Genomic DNA, 22,559 nt, shown 5'->3' with positions numbered 1-22,559 from the left:
TATGGAGAACAATCATTCCACCCTTAAATGTGCAATGCTATAATCTGACATATTTCATGTCTACTAGCAGCAGGATTTTTAATAGTGCAGAATTTGGATCTTAATAGCAGCAGAGATGCAGTGTTGAGCACTTCACAGTCTGCTTGGAAAAAAAAAGAAGTGGTAAGCACCACAGGACAAAATGTCTACAACTTACAAATGACAAATCTTTGATATTTTCTGATTCATCTCTTAGTCCTCTGATTCATCACTTGCATAATGACCCTGATTTTCATCAAAAAGCTGCCTTATCCAGAAAATAACCAGATATTTCTTATTGGTAATCATGTGTTCCCTCGCAGTGTCTCTGTACCTGCGGAGAACTTTTATTAGGCATCTCTAGAATTTAAACTGTCTCCTGATTTTTTGAGGTGAGACTTTCAGACCCGATGACGTGGCGCAGAATGCAAAGACTGTGACATTCACTTTTCATCATGTAAACCAGAAAGGTCAGTGTGTGAAATAAAACGAGAGAGGGAGGCTGTGAAATAAGGGCACCTATAGCTGATATGTAACAGAGAGTGGGGCGATTTGACTTCTATGACAATCCAGGAGCATTATAAAGAGGGTTATGAATATATAAGAATACTCCACAGTGTAATCAAAACTCACATAACAACCAGTGTTGCCCAGAAACATGGCTATACTTCAGGATGTAAGTAATCTTGCCGAGGTGCTCAAAGGGATACTCAAAGAGATGGACTTGCTAATCAGGAGTCAGCTTGAGGTTGAAAAACACATAATGGAATTATAAAGAATATAATGAACCCACTGAATGTCTGCTTTAGCAGTACTGATGATAAAAAAAATAAAGTAAAAATAACTGTCAGTATTTCAGGAGGCTGTTGAGAAAGCCAAGTGGATGACATGGCATCCCACTCATGCTCTCAAGTAACTGCTTTGTACTGCTGAAGATACAGTCAGATTTTCCTGCATTGAAGATTTAGGTTACCTCACATGCAAAGAGTAATGACAAGAACTTTTAGAGGAAAACACTAATGGTAATGGAGTTAAACTGCTTCAGTAGTGACCCTAAATTCACCTGCCAGCCCTGGTCATTCTGACCCAGCAAAACCCAAAGTTTCCCATTTAACACAGAACAGCTGTGGAAAACTTTTTGTGGCTTCATTCAATCAGGATTGAACAGATTCTGTGCATGGCGTTTCTCGGCTAGAGTAAGAAAGAGAAACATGCATTTGTGTTTTCTCCAGCCAGTCTTTCTAGACCCTTTTCATCAGGTCACAAATCTTAAAATGAAGTGCTTCACAGTCTGTGTCCACAGCAGGGTTTTTGTGAAAATCCAGTGATGTCGCTTGAAGGTATAAGGAATTAAACAGGCTGATTTTGACCAAAAATTTGACTTTTTTTTAGCACCTTACAATTCAATGAATAATTTTACTCTTAGTTGAAGTGTGTATGGATCAGCTAACTCACACTGACGGATATTTGGCATCAATATATGTTCCTTTAGGCTCCTTTGAGAGTCAAATGTCAGAGAACACACATAATTTATTTCTTTATGTATTTGTATCCTGCAATAAGACATTTAATAGGCTAGTTTCCCCCCATGTGTGGATTCATGTAGACATGGCTACACTATTTAAAATACAACAAAACTGTAATGAGGGACTTGTTTGATGCTAACAAATTTATTCAGTTTAAACTGTGACCATTTTGCTTATGTTAGAGTTTGACATGACATTTGCCTCCTAAGTTGAGACAAATGAGGAAGTCATTTGTGGGACAAACTTGTAATTCTTTAAGCCTTGCCCACCAAAGTTGAGGATGAAAGGGAGCTAAAACAACACAAAGAGGGAAATTTCCAGCTTTCCTTTGTGCCTGTCAAGATTTGTGCGAGTCTGCCATGCAGTAGTGGTGTTTTCCTTTCCATGTGCTGCTAACCATGTTCGAGGTGTAGGGCAGCGCAGTTTGGCAGCAAATGAAGGGGCTGTTAAGTGCGCTGGTGTGAAAAACAAAGGACGCAAAAAGTAAGATGTCAGATTTGTGCCCAGTACACTCTTTTACTGTTGGATCATCTGTGGTTTGTAATGTCTGTGAGGCCTTCATTTCTTTCTGGTGGCATGTACGCTGTCATTTAGCTTTCAGTTTAATATTAAACTGCAGTTCAGTGGAAAATAAAGCTTCATTCGTTCATTCTATCTTGATAAAATTGTGAGTTTTCTCATTAAATAAAAGTTTTCCAAAAACATCCCACAGAATTTCTTCTCCTGTCTGCTGAGTTAAAGCACTGACATCCCAACGCAGATAGCATTTATATTATTGCTAGTTGCCGTGACTGGTGTCATCCATACTGTTATCATAGCCTTTCAAGGATTAATATCCTTTTCAAGTTTAATGAGATAAGAGACCTGAGGGAGTTTTCCCCCTGCTGTGTTCAAAGACCATCCAGCTTTAGTAACTGCTTTATCTCAGCCACTGATTGACCTTTCTGATAGGTGATACTGAGGAACCACAGTGGCCAAAGGAAGTGGCCTCTCCACTGAGGAGATGGGGGGGACTGGCAAATCTAGGCTCTCCTGTCTTTTAGAATCCCATCAGTGGGGCTCGGTGTCCCCGGGATGCCGACTCTTCTCTTTGATTTCCACGACCAGGCACTTTTACGTGCCTTCCTCCCTCACATTGTACAATCCAGAGACTGTAAAGCAAGCCTGCCGTTCTCCAGCTAGTTGGATGGGACGTGTTTGTAAGTGTTGCCTGAATGCACCGCCAGGCAAAATGACACCCCGAGGACTTGTAAACTTGAGATTTCTTCTCTAAGCGTATGCCAAGAGACCCCTTTCAGTTCCAGCCCAGACCTTCTAATATATTGCTATTTGTGGCTTGTGACCATGAAGCAATGGGATTTTCCGTATGATCCATACAGTATGGCAAGGACATATATTAACTAGAGACACAATCAGGAAAACAAAGTAATAATGAGCTGGGTGAAACATAACATGAAAAGTCAGACTTTAAAAAAAGCTCTTGATTCAAGAAAACAATACATAAAAATGTTACATTCTAAATAACAATTATAGAATTAGTAAACAAATCATTCAGCAAATGAAGGGCATGACCAATCCTGTGGTTCATTTCTATGCTTCATCATACTCCAAAGCCAAACACGAGCTGCTCTGGCTAAAGATTTTTTTTTTCCAAGCAGGGTTTAAGGGCTCTCTCATTATCACTATATACTGAAAGAGTAAAATGAGGGCCCCAGAAAAGGTCCCGCGGGGCATCTGCGTGTGAGGGAGTTGATTGTCCTTCACGCTGCACACTATATCACAGACTAATCTCCAAGGGAAACATCTGTGCATGAATCGAGGCACGTGTTGGTGCAACTGAGCTTTGGAGAAAGTGGGAAAAGCAGGGCCCCAAGCTCCATTAATGTTCCTGCTGCCATGTTCGCTCATCTGTGCACAAATAATGTCATCCTTCAAACACACTGAAAAGAAGACATGCCTGTTACCTGGTATGTGCCGTGGATTTATAGGTGTGATGTGTTATACTTTCTTAAGATATAAATGGGTTTTATATATATATATATATATTTTTCTTTTAGTAAATTTAAAAATAACATTTAAAACAAAAACAATGATGTAGTGGAAGCAATTAAAATAAAAGTTCTCCTTCAAATGTTTATGAATGACAACACGTTGCCATACCCGTTGCCATAGCAGATTCCGTGCTCACAGAAGTGAGCTATGGAAGTTAACACGGGATCCGACTTGCTTGTTTTCAGCCACATTTAAATGTCTTTCACCAGCGATAACCAATCCTCAAAGGCTACACGATGTGGGAGAAAACTGCAGAAACAGCAAGTTGAATGTAGTGTTTACAAAAAAACTGTACAAGTCTTTCAATCTTCTTTAGGTTGTTTATGACCTCATTGTTGTTTTAGCTTTAGAGTCTGTTACTGAAAGCATGGATTGATGCATGGCATTCATTTGGGTTCCGTTCTTCTCGAAGAAAAATCAAACTGAGGCCGCCTTGTATTTAAATTATGCTTCTGTCTGGCACAAGTTGTTTGTCTTCGCTGTGTGAAACCACTGTGGTATCCTGGGGGACCATGAGCAGTTTGAAGTAAATGTTTCTGGACAATATATGAGCTTTAAAAAGTTTTAGAAGTCGGCGTGCTCTTAATGTGCCCCGGAGAGTCGCTGTATACACATAATTCATAATGAGGAATGAAATACACATTTTCATGTTGTGTGACTGGTCTGGGTAGAAGCCAGACTGTGAAACAGCACTGTGACACATCCGCGGTGCTACATCACAGTTTCAGCAGAACACCACAGCGTAGGGATGTTGTTGAGCGAACATAACACGCTCCTAATGCAATATAAGAACGTGTTATCCAACCAGACGGGAATCTGTGCCCACGCTGGTCGTCAGAGTCGTGACAGAGCATTTCTTTTTGACAAAGTGGGAAATTGCCTTTGACATGATGGGATCATGTGATTTAGATGCATAGGATGCCACAAATTATGGTACAGTAAAGTTAATGGCAGCTCGACTCATGTTTTGAAGCTCAGCTGGCACTGCCACCTCATATGGTCTGGTGTTAATCCGCCATGAACAAGCCTGCATTATGCCAGCAGTGTAGTAGAAGTGAGTGGGAAACAGGTGGCCTCGGCTTTCTCTCATTCCTGGTCTGAGGCAGGCTTCTGGACACGAAGTTGGACAGCTTGTAGTCTTTTAGGGAAATTGCTCCCAAGCCACTTTATTAGTAAGTGAAAATAAACCTCAAATATTACACAAGTGTTTACATATGTGCATTTGTGCAATTCATGAATTTTCATTTTCAGTCACTGGGATGAAAGGAGCTGTTTGACATTTTGGGGAATGAGTTTATTTGCTCTCTTGTTGTGAGTTCGATGAGAAAATTAAAAACAGCCTCATATGTGTCTGTACAACTGTAGCAGAAATTTATAACCAATTAGTGCAGGCCCGTAATGACCTAGAAGTTTCTACTGCTTTGATATAAAATACGGGAAACAGCCATAAGCTCTGAATCCATCATGACAGCTTTCATGTTACATTTGACCAAACTAACAGCCGTGTGTAGAAATGGATGAATGCTTTTTTAGCCTTACAGATCCATAAAAAGTGCAATTTGATTTAATATAGCTTGCTATATGCAGTGCATTTAGTGACTGTTTAGTGGCTGTTTCCCCTCTGATGTTAGTGTGGATGTGTGTACATGCTACTCAGAACCATAGACTGTATATAAAAGATGGACTGAGCCACTGTGGTATCATGCTTTGGTTTTTATACTCCACATTTTAAAGCGTGTTTTTTATTTATTCATTTATTTTCAGAGCCAGTAGTGACCAGTATTTAGAGGACATGTTCAACTGCAGGCTACTAACTTTCACTCACTAGCCCCAAGTTGCTGTTAAAGGAACTGCAATTGTTGTCACTTTATTTTCCAACTCTGGATTTTACTGCCGGTTCAGAACCTTCACTTGTATATTAGAGTCCAGGCACTGATTTATGTAGTAATGGAGTTTTGAAGCATTATCTTAACTAACTTTGATTTAAATGGTCACCAGACAATGAAAACCGATGCACTGAATCACGGAACAATCTCATTAATAGAAATAAACAAATAAAATTTGTGAATTTTTTTTTAAAGTGAAAAACTTTTTTCCCCAGAGGTTAGATACTTCTTTCACTATCTTTGAATTCTCTTTTGAATACGTCAGAATTTTTTGAGCGCTTATTGTGGGTTATTTTTTTAAACGTTATTCCTTAAATAAAGGTGCACATTTAGAGGGCAGAACAAAAAGGCAAAAACAGACAAACACATCCCTCAGTGCAACAGGCAGTTAGCTCAGCAAAGGGAATGTTAATTAAATCTGTGTAGATGTGCATTTAAGTGAAGTTTGTTAATTTTGGACAGAAGCAGGCTTCCCTGTTCTCCCTGTCTTTGCATTAAGCTTCATAATTAGCAGTTGGCATATTCAGTCCTAGGACACATTTAGCAGTAACAGTTCTTCTGTAAGAATTTTGTAATAAGTGCCTTTCCAAAAATAAGTCTTTCTTTGGGTTAAGCAGACTATCTTTCCTAAAGTTTGAAACCTTTATGCTCTTGTGGGAGAATGTAGCAGCATTTAGAGATTAAAACAAGCTACCCGTCTATTGCACTGACTGAAAGATGCACTATTACAATAGATTTTCAACAGCTCTGTAAATAAAATAGTAAATAGTGTAAATAGCATGTGTAATGCATCAAAAGAGAATAGAAGTTTTACAGTATATAAATTACGCCATATATACATGAAAGAAAACAGGCTGTCTGCTTTGAACGCCCATCATATCTTCAAAAGATCTTGTTCACTGTTATCACTTAAATCTTGGCGGCAGCATTGAGTGTAATTTCATGGATTTGAAGAAATTGATAGCAGATTGTCTGCAAGTCTGTCTCTAGCATGAGAGGATATGTCATGGCACACTAAAATTGTCTGTTTTCTCTACAAAGTGGTGAAAAAAAATCAGAAATCTCACTCCGTCCGTTATAATATGAAGATGATGGGCTGTTGTGTAGGATTTTCGGTATAAACATTTCTAATTATATGTTATTTAGTTATAGATTAGCTGAAACCGATTGTGTTTAGTTAAAAACCTACATGAGAGAACTCTTCAGAAATGCAAAAAATCAATAAATGATTACAAAAACCAGCAGTGATACAATCAGAACTTTTGCACAGGTAGTACTTAGTATGTGGTGTAGCTCTGGTTTTTCACACTAATGGACACAGTCAGGTGTCAGTCAACAATTCCCAGACAGCCCGGGGAATCATGGCAGCTCCAGTCCTCTGGTGCTGTGCTTGGATTAAGATGAGAGAGCATGGGGAGAAAGAAGGAGGTCTGCTTTCCATAAAGTTCTGGTATCCTGTGAGGCAGCTTCACTTCATAATCATAAATTGTCTAGATGGAAATTGGGGAGGGGGGCGTTCATCGAATCCCCACATAACAGGGAAGTTTCAAAATCAAAAGATGGCCTGGCATCTCTCATGACAGTTTAATATCAAAAGAATTTTTTTTGAGATTTCCCAAGGTTTGTGTTTTTCTTTTATTTGAAGATTTGGTACAAAGGAAGGTAGCTACATGTCCACACAAGATGTGTTTACAAAAACACAACTTTTGGTGATGTTGGTGTATCACAAATGTCTTCTCTTTTCCTCACTCTCTCTCTCTCTCTTGGGTATATGTATATATATATACAGTATATATATTTGGCCATCATCTGACAGACCTTGCTCCTTCATCTCTCTGCTGGATGCTTTTGAGGACTAAGGTCCCTGGCTTCTCCCTGCTTGTGCTCTGGCCAGCTCCAGCCCATGCGTGTAATGCTGTTTGTAATGAGAAATCTAAACAGGGAACAGCACTGAGGCATGACAGGAATTTGTTTCCATTGGAAGAAGCTTCTTGACAGAAAAAAAAAGACAGAAGAAAGAAAAAAGTAAGAGGAGGCAGAGATGTGTCCAGAAGGAGCGCTCACTTGGGCTAGAGCGGAAGACTAATGTTATTGTACATTGGCTGTCACTCTGCCAGCCCTCCCTCAACTATTGGTTCCTGGTGTCCTTACTAGCCCCCCTCCCCTGCCCTCTGTATGTTTTCTCAGGTGGACGGTGACACAGTTCTGAATGAGCCCCAGTCGTACCCCCTTCTGCATGCACGGCTGAAGACTGTGTCATCAGCTCAGAGTCCGGAGGGGCCTGCAGAGAAGCTGGAAGTTGAAGCTCCATGCGAAGTTCACTTTGGATGGGGGAAGCAGGAAGTTGAGGGGTAAACACTGAGAAAAAAACAAAATAGCAAAAAACTCAGGGAAAATGCAAAGAAATGAGGAGAAAAAGCTGCATTAAAATAAGGAGAACAGAAGATGACAGTCAGATGGTTAAAAAAAAAAAGATCAGACCACCCATTTTGCAAATTAGAGAGTGGTGGTTGTAGCCCAGCCTGTAAAGACTGTCTTGGTTTATGGTCCACGGAGGATGTCTTGAAACAGCACTGTTTGGAGTTTATTTTATCATGCCACGCCGTCTCAGGCCCTCCGTCAGGAATCTCATTCTGCAAAGACTAATTACAGTGTAAACACTGCATTAAAGTCTGTAGGCCACTCCACTTCACTATTTACCTTTTCTTCCAAACAATCCTGACATCCCCCCACAGATTGATTTTGTCCATAGAAACCTCCTCTGCTGGTGTTTATTTGTTTTGAAACTGGCACGCAATTCATGCTGAAATGGATGGATACAGATTTCAGTGAGAACATGAATAACACAGCTCCGTTTGAAAGACAGCACGTTTGGTCCCACCTGCAAAACGCAGCCTCAGTTCACCGAGCGTCTGAGGATAAGCAGGTTTTCTGTGAAAAAGGAGGACGTAATGGTTTTCAAATTGCTTAAGGTTGAGTGAAGAGTGAAGCAACAAAGTGCAAGTTGAACAGCTTACGCCTTACAAAAAAAAAAAAAAAAAAAAAAGGACAACCAGGAAGCTGTGCTTCATTAGCACATGCATGGGTGCTGAGGAGTGGTCACTCAGTGTCAGTCACCTGCATGGCCAAGCCAGAGAGCATAATTATTACCACATGGGCCCAAAAGGGCCGGAAGAGAATGCTTTTAAGGCAGACTGAGAATTATGACCTCCCAGATCTTTTAGCATATAAAATAAACAAGGGAACTGCTACTGCAGGCAAGTTTGTGTGTGTGTGTGTGTGTGTGTGTGTTGCTGTTTGTATCCTTTGTATTTTCCCTTTGCAATAATTGTCAGCATACCTAATCATACTGTGGTCTGAATAGTGCTTTACACATGTTTGGTAAGATGCATGCTCACATCTTCATTATGTCTGTTGATGCAGAATTTATTTAGAACAGTGGTGGCGATCTGTTCCTTGAGAAAAATGGGTAAACACTGTAACATGTAAAAGTCCCGCATTCATATTTTTACACAAGAAAGAGAGCAGAAGTGTCAACATTACACAACAGCATGGCTCACAGTGTGATGGTGTAAATCTAGCAACAGCAGTTTAGATCGTGGAACTAGTTTTACCTGCTATATTCACTCCTGGTTTTTCTAATCTGCATCAATCCAGCATCAGCTCCTTATGCATTTTTGCATTGTGCTATATTGTGTAACTGCAAATGTACCTAAGGAGAAGTAACATTAAATGGAACTACCCAAGTAAATTTAAGTACATGTATTTATTCCACCTCTGCCTGACCGTACGGCAGAGTTAGAGAATAAGGTCTAAATGGAGGAGACTAGCATTCTTGCGTGTTGTGTGATTCTTACACTGACACCTGAGGAGTGTTGACATTCGGGCTGGGCCAGTGTAGCCGGCAGCTGCCTGGGAGGTGTAATAGGTTGTCTTACAAAGCACAGACAGGAAATGAACCCTGGTATCTCGCTTGAATCAGCTACATCTGGACTCAATTATTCATCCTCGTTGTTTTTGGCTGGTGATAAATGATTTAGTCACACCGCTGACACCATTTCTGGAGTACAAATATAACTGTTATATAGCGCATTGTACAAAAAGAAGAACAAAAAAGTGAAAAAGAAAAGCAATCTCGGCTCGTAAATTAGGAGAATACTGGAGTACTTCACCTGCAGCTGCACGATTAATGAAATTCTAAAAATCTAATTAGTATCTTGTTATTTATTAAAGATGATTCAGCCCAGGAAATACTTGTGTTGTTTCCAATGGTTTTGTGCCTTGATTTGTCTCCATATTGTGTTTTGACTGTTGTGATAAACTGTGCTCATGGACACTAAATCCACACGATGCCTTCTGTACTTTCAAAACTAAGCAAACACATTATTATCTTTATCTTGACACAGTGATCTGATGTTGAAGCTGATGTGAGTATTTTGCTGCACTTGCACGCAGGGTGGAGAAGAGCAAAAACATTCAAATATCTTTCCAGTCCAAATCAAACACTGGCATTTCTGCTGTGACCACAGGAGAAAGTTTAATAGCTCCTTGGGGGTTATGAACTGTTGACAGTTAATAACTCATAAAATTTCCCCTTGAAGAGGATGCTAGATTCCATCTGCAGGGCACCCAGTACAAAGAACAGGAAAGTAAATATCTCGCAATTGAAGTGGACTGGAATTGCTCAGTGGCTGCTCACGGAGAGTCTCTAGAGCACGTCCCTCAAGGCTTCCTGATTTCTAGATGGAAGGAGGGAAAATGACCACATTACAGAGCAATTAAGTACCCGGCTTTTCTTTCACTTTTGGAGAACGTAGGGGCTTTGAGAAGCATTGGAGGCAACTGACCTTCGTGATTGCACCTTATTTTATTGTACTTGTCATCTATTTTCTTTGGCCCTTGGGATGTTTGCCATGGTAACAGCACACAGCGGGTATGTTGAGCTGACCCATGCTGTCCTCTGCATTTCCCGGCTTGGCTGTGATGAAGGAAAGTCTCTGCCCATGATCCCTAACCCCTGATGAGGAAGGTTCTCAATTACAGCTCCGGGTTCTACGAGGGCCTCACATCCCTCTCTGCTCCTTTGCCACCCCCATCCCGCCCCCACCAAGGGCATCCTGTCCAAAAATAAGCTGCTATTTTCTGAGCCAAACTGTACAAGATTACCTAAATTTGTCAAAAAAGTGCAGGTCCCCAGAACCTGAGTCATGCCTGACATTTTCTTTGAAAAACTGACTGAGGTCATAAGTTGTCTTATTTTTCTTTTAGAAACTTTGTAGTTTGGACTTAGAGAAAGTCAGCATGACTTGTGTTAAATTTAACCAAGTTTGCTTAGCTGATCGAGGATGAAAGACCTAGCTTTACTCTTTCCAAAGGTAAGCAAATGAACCCATCATGGTGTCTTTGTAAAATTCAGTAATCAACCTACTATAGTTTGCTTGTTTAGTCTTTATAAAACTGTACGAATGACATAATGTTTTTCAACCATTAAACTTTCACAAAAAATGATGAACTCTATGAACAGTTGATCCAGGATATTCAAAAACCACAGTGTGTCATTTTACAGAGATTGGGGTCTCATTTGAAGTAGTTTTAGAATAGAATAGAATAGAATAGAATAGAATAGCCTTTTTATTGTACATGTACAAAGAAATTGTGGGTGCTCCACACCAACTGTGCATGGAATAAAAATCTAATCTGGACTTGGTCTGAGTGCAGAGTCCATGTGTGAGTGGTCTGATGTTGTGCCCCATGCCATAAGTCATTTTAAGTATTCCATAAAAGGCACAATCTTTCCTAAACTATTGCAGTGAGTTAAAAAAAGCGGAAAAGATTTTAAAACTTTAGCTGCTATAAACTGATTGTCACTTAATGATACAAACAATCATGCTGCATACATTGCTTTAAAACAGCTTAAAGTGTGTATTTTTCCCCAGCCATATGTCCTAGAAATTTCATTTCATGGGTCTGTTTTATATTTTCAGGCAAATTGTTGTGGAGGGACCACAATTATCAGTGCAGACAGTGAAGCTGTAAATTGATAGCTGGTGTGGATGGTGGGTGCTAGACACCTGAGCTTGACATCCACCCAAGTTCAGAGTCTCAAGTCACTGGATTTTTCTGTATCATAACAATGACATATCTAGTCTAAATTTTTTTGTTGATTTGGACAGAAAAGTAGTTTGGTGTACATGTGGTTGTATTACATTTTGACAGAGCCAATGCACCTTTTTATATTTATATTGACTTTTTATGCTAAGCTAATTGTGTCCTGGCTTTAGATTTGTATTAAACAGAGAGACGTGGAGGTGTAATCTAACTAATTGTCAGCTGGCCAAAAAATTTGAACTGATTAAACTTGACTAACAGGATTTTATTTTTAGAGCAAACCATCAGTGATGAATAACACCATGCTGCGTTAACAGGTGTGTGACACAGGCTTTAACAGGTTGACTGGATACTGGAGGAGCCAGGCTCCATGGTGATGATGAATAGCAGCTTTGCTGGAAAGTGAAGTGCAGGCAAACTAGTTCAGCTTCACCTGAGAGCAAAACTAACATTTTGGCTGACTCCTCTTAAAACTGAGGACACTTTTATCCCGAGCTATCCGGAGAAGAAACTTTGTGTATCTTGTGTCCTGTGGGGTTAAAAGAAGAAAATCTATTTACAAAAGCATGAAAATATTTTATCACTAGCAGCAGGGGCAGGAGTGTTTTAATGACCTGATCCACAGGCCTCTGGCTGGCTGCAGGCTTTCTCAAACTGCAAAGAGCCCACTGGTCTGCCTGCCAACCCTTGGGGCAGCATTGAGATGAAACAGATAAGATAATTGTCTCTAATGAAATCCAGATCTCTTGGTCTGTCTGGACCAGGACTAGCCGGGCCCTTTTTCTCCCGTTTCTCCCTGTTTCATATAGATTTTGAATTCGAAGAGAGAATGTGGAAGTCAGGCCCTAATTCAAACCAGAGCTCATGTACCAGCCCGCGGAGCTTTGATACCGTTTGAAGTTCTGCAAGCGAACCCTGCTCCATCAGCCCGCTGGACTCTGTTGTCATGACAACCCTAATTATCTTTCTTTACGGGCTAGTTTTTACACAGGAAGGGAGCCATTATGTTCTTTGGGCATTTGCATCTCTCTGGGGCAAGTGTTAAAGGTCAGGGAAATGAACCAAAATAAGAATACAACTGAGAAAACTTGTGCGTGCGTGAGAAAAGGTGACTCACTGCAACACATCAGATACTTTGGCAGGCATTTCTTTTTGTTAAACATCTCTTGAATTACTCACTGAAACACATGGTTGCAAGGACAGTTGAAACTCCAGCTTTCTGCATTGCATTTTCACAGTTTAAGTAAAGAAAGGCTTCATACTATGAGAAGTTGCGTTTTCTGAACGGCACACTAAAGCTGCATTTGTACTTCTTCTCTTCTCTGCACCAAACATCAAAACTCGCTTCCTTTTAAACGCTACATTTCCTTTAGTTAATAAAAAAATAAGAGCACAGAACACAAAAAATCAGCCATTCTCCTGCTTCAAAATCTCATTTTATTAATGCTCTGATTTTTCTCCTAAAATAACAGGCGCCCGATCATGATACATTATTCATTCTTATAATGTGATAATACACTTGTAATGCAAAATAAACACAGCACTGTTTTTCCTGATGGGTTTCCAGTTGTGTTCAGACGTTGTCCGTGGAAAAATAGTGTTCCACATATATTTCTTTGCTCTTGGATAACGTTCACTTGTACCAGACTCTTTGGAACCAAGACAGCAGAACGTAACCCAGACCGAACTACCGCTTTGACACGACAGATGTAGTTATGACATCTTGTTCATATATTTTAAAAGTGTAAAATCTTTCCGCTGGTAAACAAGTATGATTCATTGTACGAGTTTTGAAGCAGTACTTTTCCATCTTAACATGGATCTTAAGCCAACCAATGTTATTAGATCATTTTATATTAATTACACCCCAAGTTTTGGGGCTTTTATTCATAAAATCATTAAAAATGTTTACATTACACTTTCACACCTTTTATCTAATGAAAATTAGTTTCGCAATAGACTGGACTGGTTTTTCCTATAATCATGAAATCATACATATACATATATATATATAATTCAGAAAAATAATTTCCTTAAGTTGAATAGAAAGTAAAGTCAGTCATTTCCCATGTTTCATCAGACCGGCCACTGTGACCAAATGAAGAGCCTTAAGTGGTGTCACTGTGGCAGGGGTCAAAGATAGCTGCGAATCAAAGGGGGAGCCAGAGGTTGACCAAACAAATGGTCCTCCCTCTGCCCTCATGTAAAACTATCTGCCAAACACCAGTGGTCCTCTTTGAACTTGATTTAGCACTAAGGTCAAAAACAGCCGGCCATCTCTTGCGGAGGACGTGCCCAGCCCCCTCCCCCTGATGACATGGAGATAGAGGAGATAAGATGAGGTTTATGTTGTCTTACACTCGTAGCATCAGTGACTTTGTGACGGGGTTTCCACTCCATTCGTATAATAATCTGTTATATAATCTATAGTTCAGACTTTTTAAAGTGTTTAAAATTATGTCAGTGAACACAACCGCATGACAGCAGCTTCAAAACACCTAAATTAACATTTTGTTAATGAGTAGTCGCTCAGCATGGTAATACATCATAATTACAGTGCAGAGAGTCAGGGACATCCCACACTTCTAGTAACACATACAACTTTTCTTTGTTGTTATCTGTACTTGATGTCATTTTTTTGATCCTCTGGCCAGTTGGCTCCTCTGTCGACAGGCTGAAGGATCCCGGCGGTGGGACTGAAGGGGCAGCCTTTTGCACCAATACCCCTGCTGGGATGGCAGGAAATATATTATGAGTCATAGTTTAAAGAGAACATGAAAGCTGAGAAACCTATATAAAAAATTTTTTTAATGCTTAATACACTGTGTAACCAAAGTCCCTTAAAGACATTCAAATGTTAAAGAATTAAAACAAAAGACAGATTTCTTTCAAGTATTACGTCATTTTTGTAGATTAAATATGTGTAGATGCAAACTTGTTATATCTGTCTCTTCTATAAATAAAAAAAATGATGAGAGATTTGGTTATAGAAAAGGTGCTCTGGACATGGCTGTCTTCACTTCCACTTTTACAGATGATACAAATACGTCTTTTTTCCACCTTCAGTCTATTATCAAACATATAATAAATTGTGAAGAGTTGCTTTGTCCTGTATGCTCAACAAGGTTTTGTGGTGATGGTCAATTAGATTTTCCCTGCTTCGACATAATGCTGCTTCCTGCTGAGAGCACAGATAAGAATAAAGTATTGAAGGTGGTTGGGGAGGAATAAGGAGATCATTGTAAATAGGTAACAACAGATCAATTATCAACATGACAGCGTGGTGCTGGGATTCAGTATTTGAGGGGAGGGGGACACTGGTGGGCCAGCAGGTTAATGAAGGCAATGGGATTAATACCCAGGGAGTGGAGCGCCCTAGGGACGAGAGCAGGGATGCTGCATCATTAGAGGCCTATTGACCTCTGGGCAATACACAAGGACTGCATGTTTTACTCTGAGTGTCAATAAGGGACAAGTTGTGCTCTCCTCTAATTAACATCCAGAAAGAGGTTACTTTAAATAGATAAAGGATGTTAATAGCTTTTGTATTATTTTATACATGTATGTTTGCAGTGATCATTTAGAATGACACAGGGTTTTATGTAAAATCATGTAAAGTCATTTCAGTGTTTATTTAATTAAACTCAGGGCTTTATCACTTTTACTAGATGTGGCACCTTAATTGAGTGAAGCACTCTTCAAAAACTCTACCTTCTGCATGGAGGCTTTTCCCCCCCTAACAGAATAATCCTTTGTATTTCATGCACAAACTCAGGCTACAGTTACGCTCCATCCTGATTGAACATAAACAGCAATGTTTGAAATCACTGCACTGGACTATGACTGCCCTCCACTCCATCGGTATGTTTATACTTCCTGTGAGGGGCCCTCTATTTATGGACAACTGAAGAGCACAAATAATCATCCCCCTCAAGTGAAAAATCTGCTTTTATTATCTGCAAAGTTTTGCAATGCGTTTGTGTACGCTCACGCTGCCTTCTGATTGCCTGTTTATTATTACAGCGATTCTGCTGAGCCAATGGGGATCTGGCCAGTTCCTGAAGGTGCCAAGCCTTTTCCAGCCTTTTCCTGTCTGTGACATCATTGTGTATACCCTTAAAACACACTGATCCGTGTCTTGTCTGCAGCCTGGGTGGCACGCATTACACGCAATGAAGGTTAAACACAAGGTGCACACGTTTTCATTGTGCCCTCTGGATAGTTTTGATCCTGGAAACAATCAAATGGCAAATGCCAAAATCGTGATGTCATTCCTCAGGATCAGTGTGCCTTTTGCTGTTATAAAGTGGTGACCTGTTGTGGTGACCTGTTGTGGTTCAGATTTGAAGCTGAAATCTGTAATTGGCTCAGACAGTGTGTGTGTGTGTGTGTGTGTGTGTGTGTGTGTGTGTCCACAAGAGTCCAAGCAAATGCAAAAGCATCAGTTTAACTTTTTCCGGGAAGCACTCACATATGGTTTCTTCTAATGTGCACAAAAATTCCAAGAAATTTTGATCAAACTACGACATAAATCATTCACAACAAGTTCTGTCATGGTTTTAGACAAAATACTTAAACTTTTAAACTGTGTGTGACTGCAAAGTAAGAAAAAGAAATCTTAAAAAATTCAAAACTAACTTTTATTTTGAAGAAAAGAAACAAATAACCCACAAAAAAGTTTTAACCTTCCTTTTCCCACTTTTTCCCACATTCATTTTTTAAAAATTGCATACAAAAAATCTATTTGTCATATCACAAGACTGCATTTTTTAAAGGCATTAATCAGCAAAATTAAAAAAGAACATTTCTGTCAACATTTTTTTTTCCCTTCACAATCTTTCCTTTCACTTTTTCATCTCATATCTTTAAATCAAGTCAGTGCACCACAGGTGCCTGTCTGCATTATTTAAACTTCAAATGGTGGAGAGCAATGTGTTATGGTCTGAACACATGTTTCTTTGGCAGGTTGGAGACACAGCATTAGTGCCTGTCTTCGATCAAAGTGATTTATTTTAAATCCAGGGGTAAAAATATATATGTTGAAAGCCTCATCTCGATGTAGTTCTACAGCAGTTCTTATCCCTTTGTTACTGTAACTGAAGATCTCTGTAGAACTAAAAGGAGATTTTTAAAGTGCAGTCTGAGGTATTTTCAGGAGATTATTACAAAAATCAGAAACGTGACTTTCTTTCAGACACAACAACCAGAAAGGGAGATTTTTTGGCACATATAGTTCTGTTTGGGTTCACATGCACTGACATAAATTGTAAATATATTTTCAAACGTTGGGTGTGCCTCCACTTGTGCCAGTGCGCATTTTCTACTTTTTTCAGATTCATTCGTTTTACATGAGGGGAGATTCTTGTGAGCTGAGGGTACTTTCACATTTTAAACTGACTAAAAAAACTAAAAAATCGCTACAGAAAAATTCATCTTCTTTTAGCACGTGACGCATTTTCAGTACCAGCACCAAAAATCAAAGGAATTCAGACTCTCCCAGCACAAACCATGATTTTATTTAATTAATTGTCTTATTGTATATCTATTTTAGCTTTGAATATATTTTAATGTGTAGAATTAAAATCAAAAAAGTTTCTTTTGTTTGTTTATTTTTAATGACGTCTCACAAAAATATATTAATGCTCTTTTTCTACAATAGCGAAAGTCAAAGGATCCAACAGGTAATGCAAGGTGCCATCTGCTGAGAGCTCTCCATAGAATACAGATTCTCTCTCTCACTTTTTTCTTTCTTTCTTGGACACTAAACGATGTTTTTCCATCTTTAAAACGTATCTTGTTGTAGTCACATGTTAAGAACTTACTCACATGTATCCTTGAAGATGTCGGCGAACAATATGGCTGCTTTATTTATTTATTTAGTGGTGAACAACTTAACATTACATAAAATCTCCTCTCAGTTATTATAGACGTTAATGCATTCAGTAATCATCAGACTCCAGACGCAGGATTATGCGCTGTAGCTGTCTTTCTGTATTTAGCCTCTCCTCTGTTTCCCTTCCTCAAGTGCAACCCTAACATCTGATCCCGACTCCACGCAGTTCACCCACTCCTGGCTTTAATATGTTCGCGTTCTGGGGCATTGTTGAGGGTGTCTGTGTGGGTCTGAAAGGAGCGTTTGCTCTTCGAGCTTCAGGAAACAGGGGTTTGGTCCTAATAGCCGAGGAAGCAGTGAACTCCACACCTGCTTCTTCTTTTTAGGGGCAGAATTAGAAATATTTATAGTATGGCACGAAATAAAGCAAAACTATTGTTATCATTAGTATTATTATTATTATTATTATTATTATTATTGTTAAGTGGACAAATTGTTGAGCTTCATATTTAATAAATTATCAGTCTTTGCTAAAATGGGTTTGCTAAAACGAATAAATAAATAAATACAAATAATTATTATATTAATTGTAGTCTGATTTAAGAACAGTAACCTGAGTAACATGAGTAACGTGATGTATCAAACTGCCATCAAATAAACTAAACAACAACGACAAAACAATCAAAGCCCTACAAAAAAGTTTGAAAGATTTATGGCTATAATAATAATAATAATAATAATAATAATAACTTCATAAACTTCGGTAATTAAAAGTTTTCATCGTTTCACGTTGACACAGCTTACACTAGCTTCACTGGTAACTGGTGAGGTTTCTATATACAAATTATAAGCGAAAGAGGGACCGGAACAAAAATGAATCGGCAATGAAGGCAGACGATGATCCCACGGCAGTAATGCCACAGCCTCTGTCAGGGATTTATATGTGCCATGCATTTCTTTTCTTTTCTTTTCTTTTCTTTTCTTTTCTTTTCTTTTCTTTTCTTTTTTTCTTTCTTCCCCAAAATGGCTGGATGATAAATTCTCGCCCTCTCCTCGGATACCCCCCTCCCCCCTCAAGCCTCCTCCTTTCTCCACACACACACACACACACACACACACGCACGCGCACATCGCTTCAGTGAAGTCTGAAACTTTGACTGCAGTAGGCCTGTTAGCGGTGAAAGCTTTGAAAAAAAAAACATTCTGTGTTTTATTTGCCTGCATTTTCTTACAGACACATAAACAGCAAGTGAACGCGTTAGGCAACACAACCACGAGCAATGCAGAGCGACCTTTCTGACAGCCTACCTTTGTCTTTCCACGGTCAGTCACATCCATATTATTCCCTTTAATCGATCCACGTTAATCAAACCTGTACTAGATGTTCTGAATGTAGTGCCACAGGCTGCTAAGAGGAGCTGCTCCGAGCTCTCTGTGCACAGCACTGCACTGCGCTGCACGGCGAGTCTCTGCACAGTCTGAACATCTGCTCATTTCACGTGACTTTTTTTAAAAAATACTAACATCTGTTCTAAATAGGTTTCATTCTGTGCCTCTGCACCGTGTCAATTGCCAACTCCTCTCCTCCGAGAAAGGGAGAGGAAACTTATTTAAGGTAGCTTCTAAGGCCTGAATTGGAAATTATTATTACTATTTTTTTTTAAAGGAGAATGTGGTCTTTTTTGAAATATGGGGATTGGTCACAGCTTCTATTTGCTGTGGGCCCTGATTATTTATCTGATGCTGTAGTGGAAATGGTTCACAGTAAACATTTCGGGGGGGTGGAAATGCTGTTGATACATAGTTGGGAGGCATTTCCCCTGAACGTCCAGTGCTTCCACGCGGGGACCCACAGCCTACCTTCACGGCCTCCTTAAGTTTCATAGACATCTGGGAATTCCATACATGCCTCCCAAGCCAATTACACACCTTCAAACGGGCACGCACTTTGATTTGGACAGCGAGAAGGACTTTCCCAGATCACCGAGATCAATCACAGCACGATAGCACTGTGAAAGATTTATTTAGTGACAATGCGCAGGAATACATTTCAAGGCTACACAACGTGGGGAAGTCGCTAAATTACCGCTGATGTAATGTGTGCAATTATCCCAGACGTGATTCGATTTTTTTCTCAGTTATGATCTCATAAGGCACGTCCTTTGTAACTGACGACGATTTCTAAAGAATTTCTGAAATCCTATAACCACTGAAGTGAACTTCTGCTGAAGTTCAGCTGCTGGCAGAAAGGAGACTGTAGCTGAACTTCTGCTGAAGTTCAGCTGCTGGCAGAAAGGAGACTGTAGCATGGGTCCAGCAGCGGGCTCATCTGACCTCAGTGTAACTCATTTACTTATAATGGCGAGTTTCAAGCACAGGCCTTAATCCAACTGTAAACAAAGCCAGAGAAAGAGAGAGTGAGAGAGAAACTGGAGACTGCACGGGGCTTTCAAAAAAAAATGTTTTAATTAAAACGCAATTTTATATTGACTGGCGCTTTTTTAACAGCGCACTTTGTGCTGCAATAAAAACGTTTCTGTCTTTTAAATCACGAGTTGACCTCAACCTTTCCTTAAAAAGTTTTAGTTATATGTGAGAAGTGTACCAAACCATGATTTAAAAAAAATATTTTCTTTTTGGATGTGCAACAAATAATAATAATTAAAAAAAAAAAATATCTCCAACACTTCTATCCATGCCAGTAATAACTCCATCTGTTTTTCCTAGCTGGCAATAGTGGGAGGTTTTGCCATTAAATTGATGGATATGCAAATGCAATCACCCTCCACGTGATGTATGAAAGCTAATTTATTTCATATGTAATTTATGTTGACTATCAAATGTAAGCGTGCTTTACTTGGCAGTAGTTTCGCCCTCCTCACTGGCAAGCACGCTGGGTAAAAAGAAGGGGGAGGGGGGGGGGGGGGGGAGTCAAATGCAAGCAGCTTTCATCGTCTTTCTTTAATGCAAAAAAAATATATATACAAACATTTACAAAACTGAAAAAAACGATAATAAAAAATAGGAACGTATTTATTTCAGACACAGGATCTATTCTCCAATGTAACACGTTTCATCAATAAATAAATAAATGCATTCTGAAAAATATTTTTTTTGCACAGGTTAGATCCACAAAGTCAGCCTGTAATGTGAGCTACACCACCAGTTGACAGTCTCCCTCTCTCTCGCACACACACAAAAACGAGAAAAATAAAAAACTGAAAAACTGAGACAATAATGCACTTTGACCTCCACAGAAATAAAGCCCAAAGGCATGCATTTAAAAAAGGCGATATTTTAAACATTCGTCGTCAACAGCACGAAAACACACCAGAATTGGGGTGTATGGAGCTAACACACGGCTGTGAGTCCCTTTCGGGCCTCTGCACAAAACTTCTGATGTCGTTAGGCGATCCCATGTATCCAGCATTGGACTCCAGATTGTCCCTTTTCAGAATGTGAGTAGTAGATTCAGCAGTCATCTGTAGGTAAAATAAGGCATTCGCTAAGTCACTAAACTCTGCAAAAAGACACAAGGAAAAGTGTACAAAGTAAAGCTGCTTAGGTTGAATGACACCACTGTACTGTACAGCCATAAAACAGTCTCGTGTTTTATTTATTTATTTTCCAGTCATGCAGTTTTAGTTGAAAAAAGCCAAGCGTACCATTTTGGGCATGATTTCTCCAGGTGCTAGTGAGATGTTGACATGGACCAAGCGCCCTCCATCCTCCACACAGAGAAGGCGTAGCTCAGCCTCTCGTGAGCCACATAACTGCAGCTTGACATTTTGGAGTCCAGCTCGTCGCTCTGCAGCACCTGGCAGAGGAAGTCGATGTATCTGGCTGCAAGTTTTAGGGTCTGTATTTTGCTGAGTTTGTCCGAGGGTAAAGTGGGGATAATTTTCCGAAGAGCCGCGAAAGCCTCGTTCAGAGACTGGGTCCTCTGTCGCTCCCGGACGTTGGCCATGACCCGCTGCGATTGGAGCTCCTCGAAAGACTGGGGGCTGCTGCTGCTGGACTTCTTCCCTCTTTTCCCAGGGGTCGGGCTATCTGAGTCCTCCCCATTTTTCCTGCTCGGTCTCCTCTTCCTCCCACATCTCTTCGGCTGTCTGTCCAGCTCCCCCTCGCTGTTGCTCAGGCTGTCCACAGGAGAGACTGGGGAGCTGCCCGATTCTTCCCCCAGATTTTCCTCAGACATCTCCACCTGGGTCGATGGCGGCCAGAAAGTGTCCCCCAAAAATTATTTCCCTCTCATGAAGTCAAAGAGTTAGTCCACCTGTGGCTCTACCAGGCTTTGAAGGCACCAAAGAATCCATAAATGGGTTACGGGAAAGACAAGTCTTTTCTGTTACTTGAGATACTTAAGCAGTTCTTATAGGCTGCATGGCGTAAACTTTTTGGGGGGAACGACGGGATTGGTCAACAAGATGAATTACGTGAGTCGAGGGGCGGGAGTATCTCTTGCAACTATCAGCAAAGCCCTCAATGCAAAGCCAGAGCTGGGAAAGGCAGCTTAAGGTGCTATTTCTCGTGATTGCCTGATTATTATGATTGCAAAACAGACATCAAAATATAATATAAAGTGAAAAGCACAACACGAAGGAAGAGCTGAATTTAATTAGGCTCCTAGCAGTGAGGGAGGAATCGAAAAGTCAAAGGCTGATCAAGGCATTTTCCCCGTTTTCCTTTCCAAGCAAAACCGGGAAAAAAAGACACATGAAGAAGTTCACATAGCAAAGTGACACACAAGACATGAGAAGTAAAAACAAAGGCATATAATTTTGTAGTTGAACAGAAGAGAAAATCAAACTGAGACTGGAATAAAAAAAAAACCCCAGACTAAATAAATAAGTAGTAGAAACGGGCGCACACAACAGATATAACACTGGCATGTGTGCAGGTGTCATGTCTTGTTTATTCCTAAGAATCGGTGTGTATCAGGCAAAAGTTCCTTAACGAAAGAGATTTAAATCACCCACTTAAGCATAACATGCCTCCACAGGGCTGGGGAGTGCAAAAGGAAGACTTTGCTAAGATCCTGGTGTTGATACTGTTTGTGCTAAAAAGGTCTTCAAAATGAGAAAACACAGCAATAATGATCCAGGACGAGGTCTTTCTTTCCATTCACCAATCCAT

General features: G+C 40.0%; 1 protein-coding gene across 2 annotated transcripts; it reads right to left on the bottom strand.

Annotated features, from left to right (window-relative positions):
* Window positions 1-20,366: 20,366 nt before the first annotated feature.
* On the bottom strand, window positions 20,367-21,783 carry twist1b (twist family bHLH transcription factor 1b). 2 transcript variants are annotated; one of them, XM_005472459.3, is made up of 2 exons: window positions 21,089-21,783; window positions 20,367-20,943 (listed from the first exon to the last, which is right to left on the bottom strand). In XM_005472459.3, exon 1 carries the CDS (start codon window positions 21,619-21,621, stop codon window positions 21,115-21,117), a length of 507 nt encoding a protein of 168 aa, XP_005472516.1. In that variant the 5' UTR covers window positions 21,622-21,783; the 3' UTR covers window positions 20,367-20,943; window positions 21,089-21,114. The 2 variants fall into 2 exon arrangements, with proteins under 2 accessions (XP_005472516.1, XP_003454419.1); XM_003454371.4 differs by having other exon boundaries at window positions 20,367-20,905; window positions 21,089-21,782.
* Between the last annotated feature and the right edge of the window lie 776 nt (window positions 21,784-22,559).

The sequence above is a fragment of the Oreochromis niloticus genome, linkage group LG11 (genome assembly GCF_001858045.2).
Source record: "Oreochromis niloticus isolate F11D_XX linkage group LG11, O_niloticus_UMD_NMBU, whole genome shotgun sequence".
NCBI classification, from domain to species: Eukaryota; Metazoa; Chordata; class Actinopteri; order Cichliformes; family Cichlidae; genus Oreochromis; species Oreochromis niloticus.
Note: the sequence above shows the minus strand (reverse complement) of the source record. Positions and strands in the feature narration are given on the sequence as shown.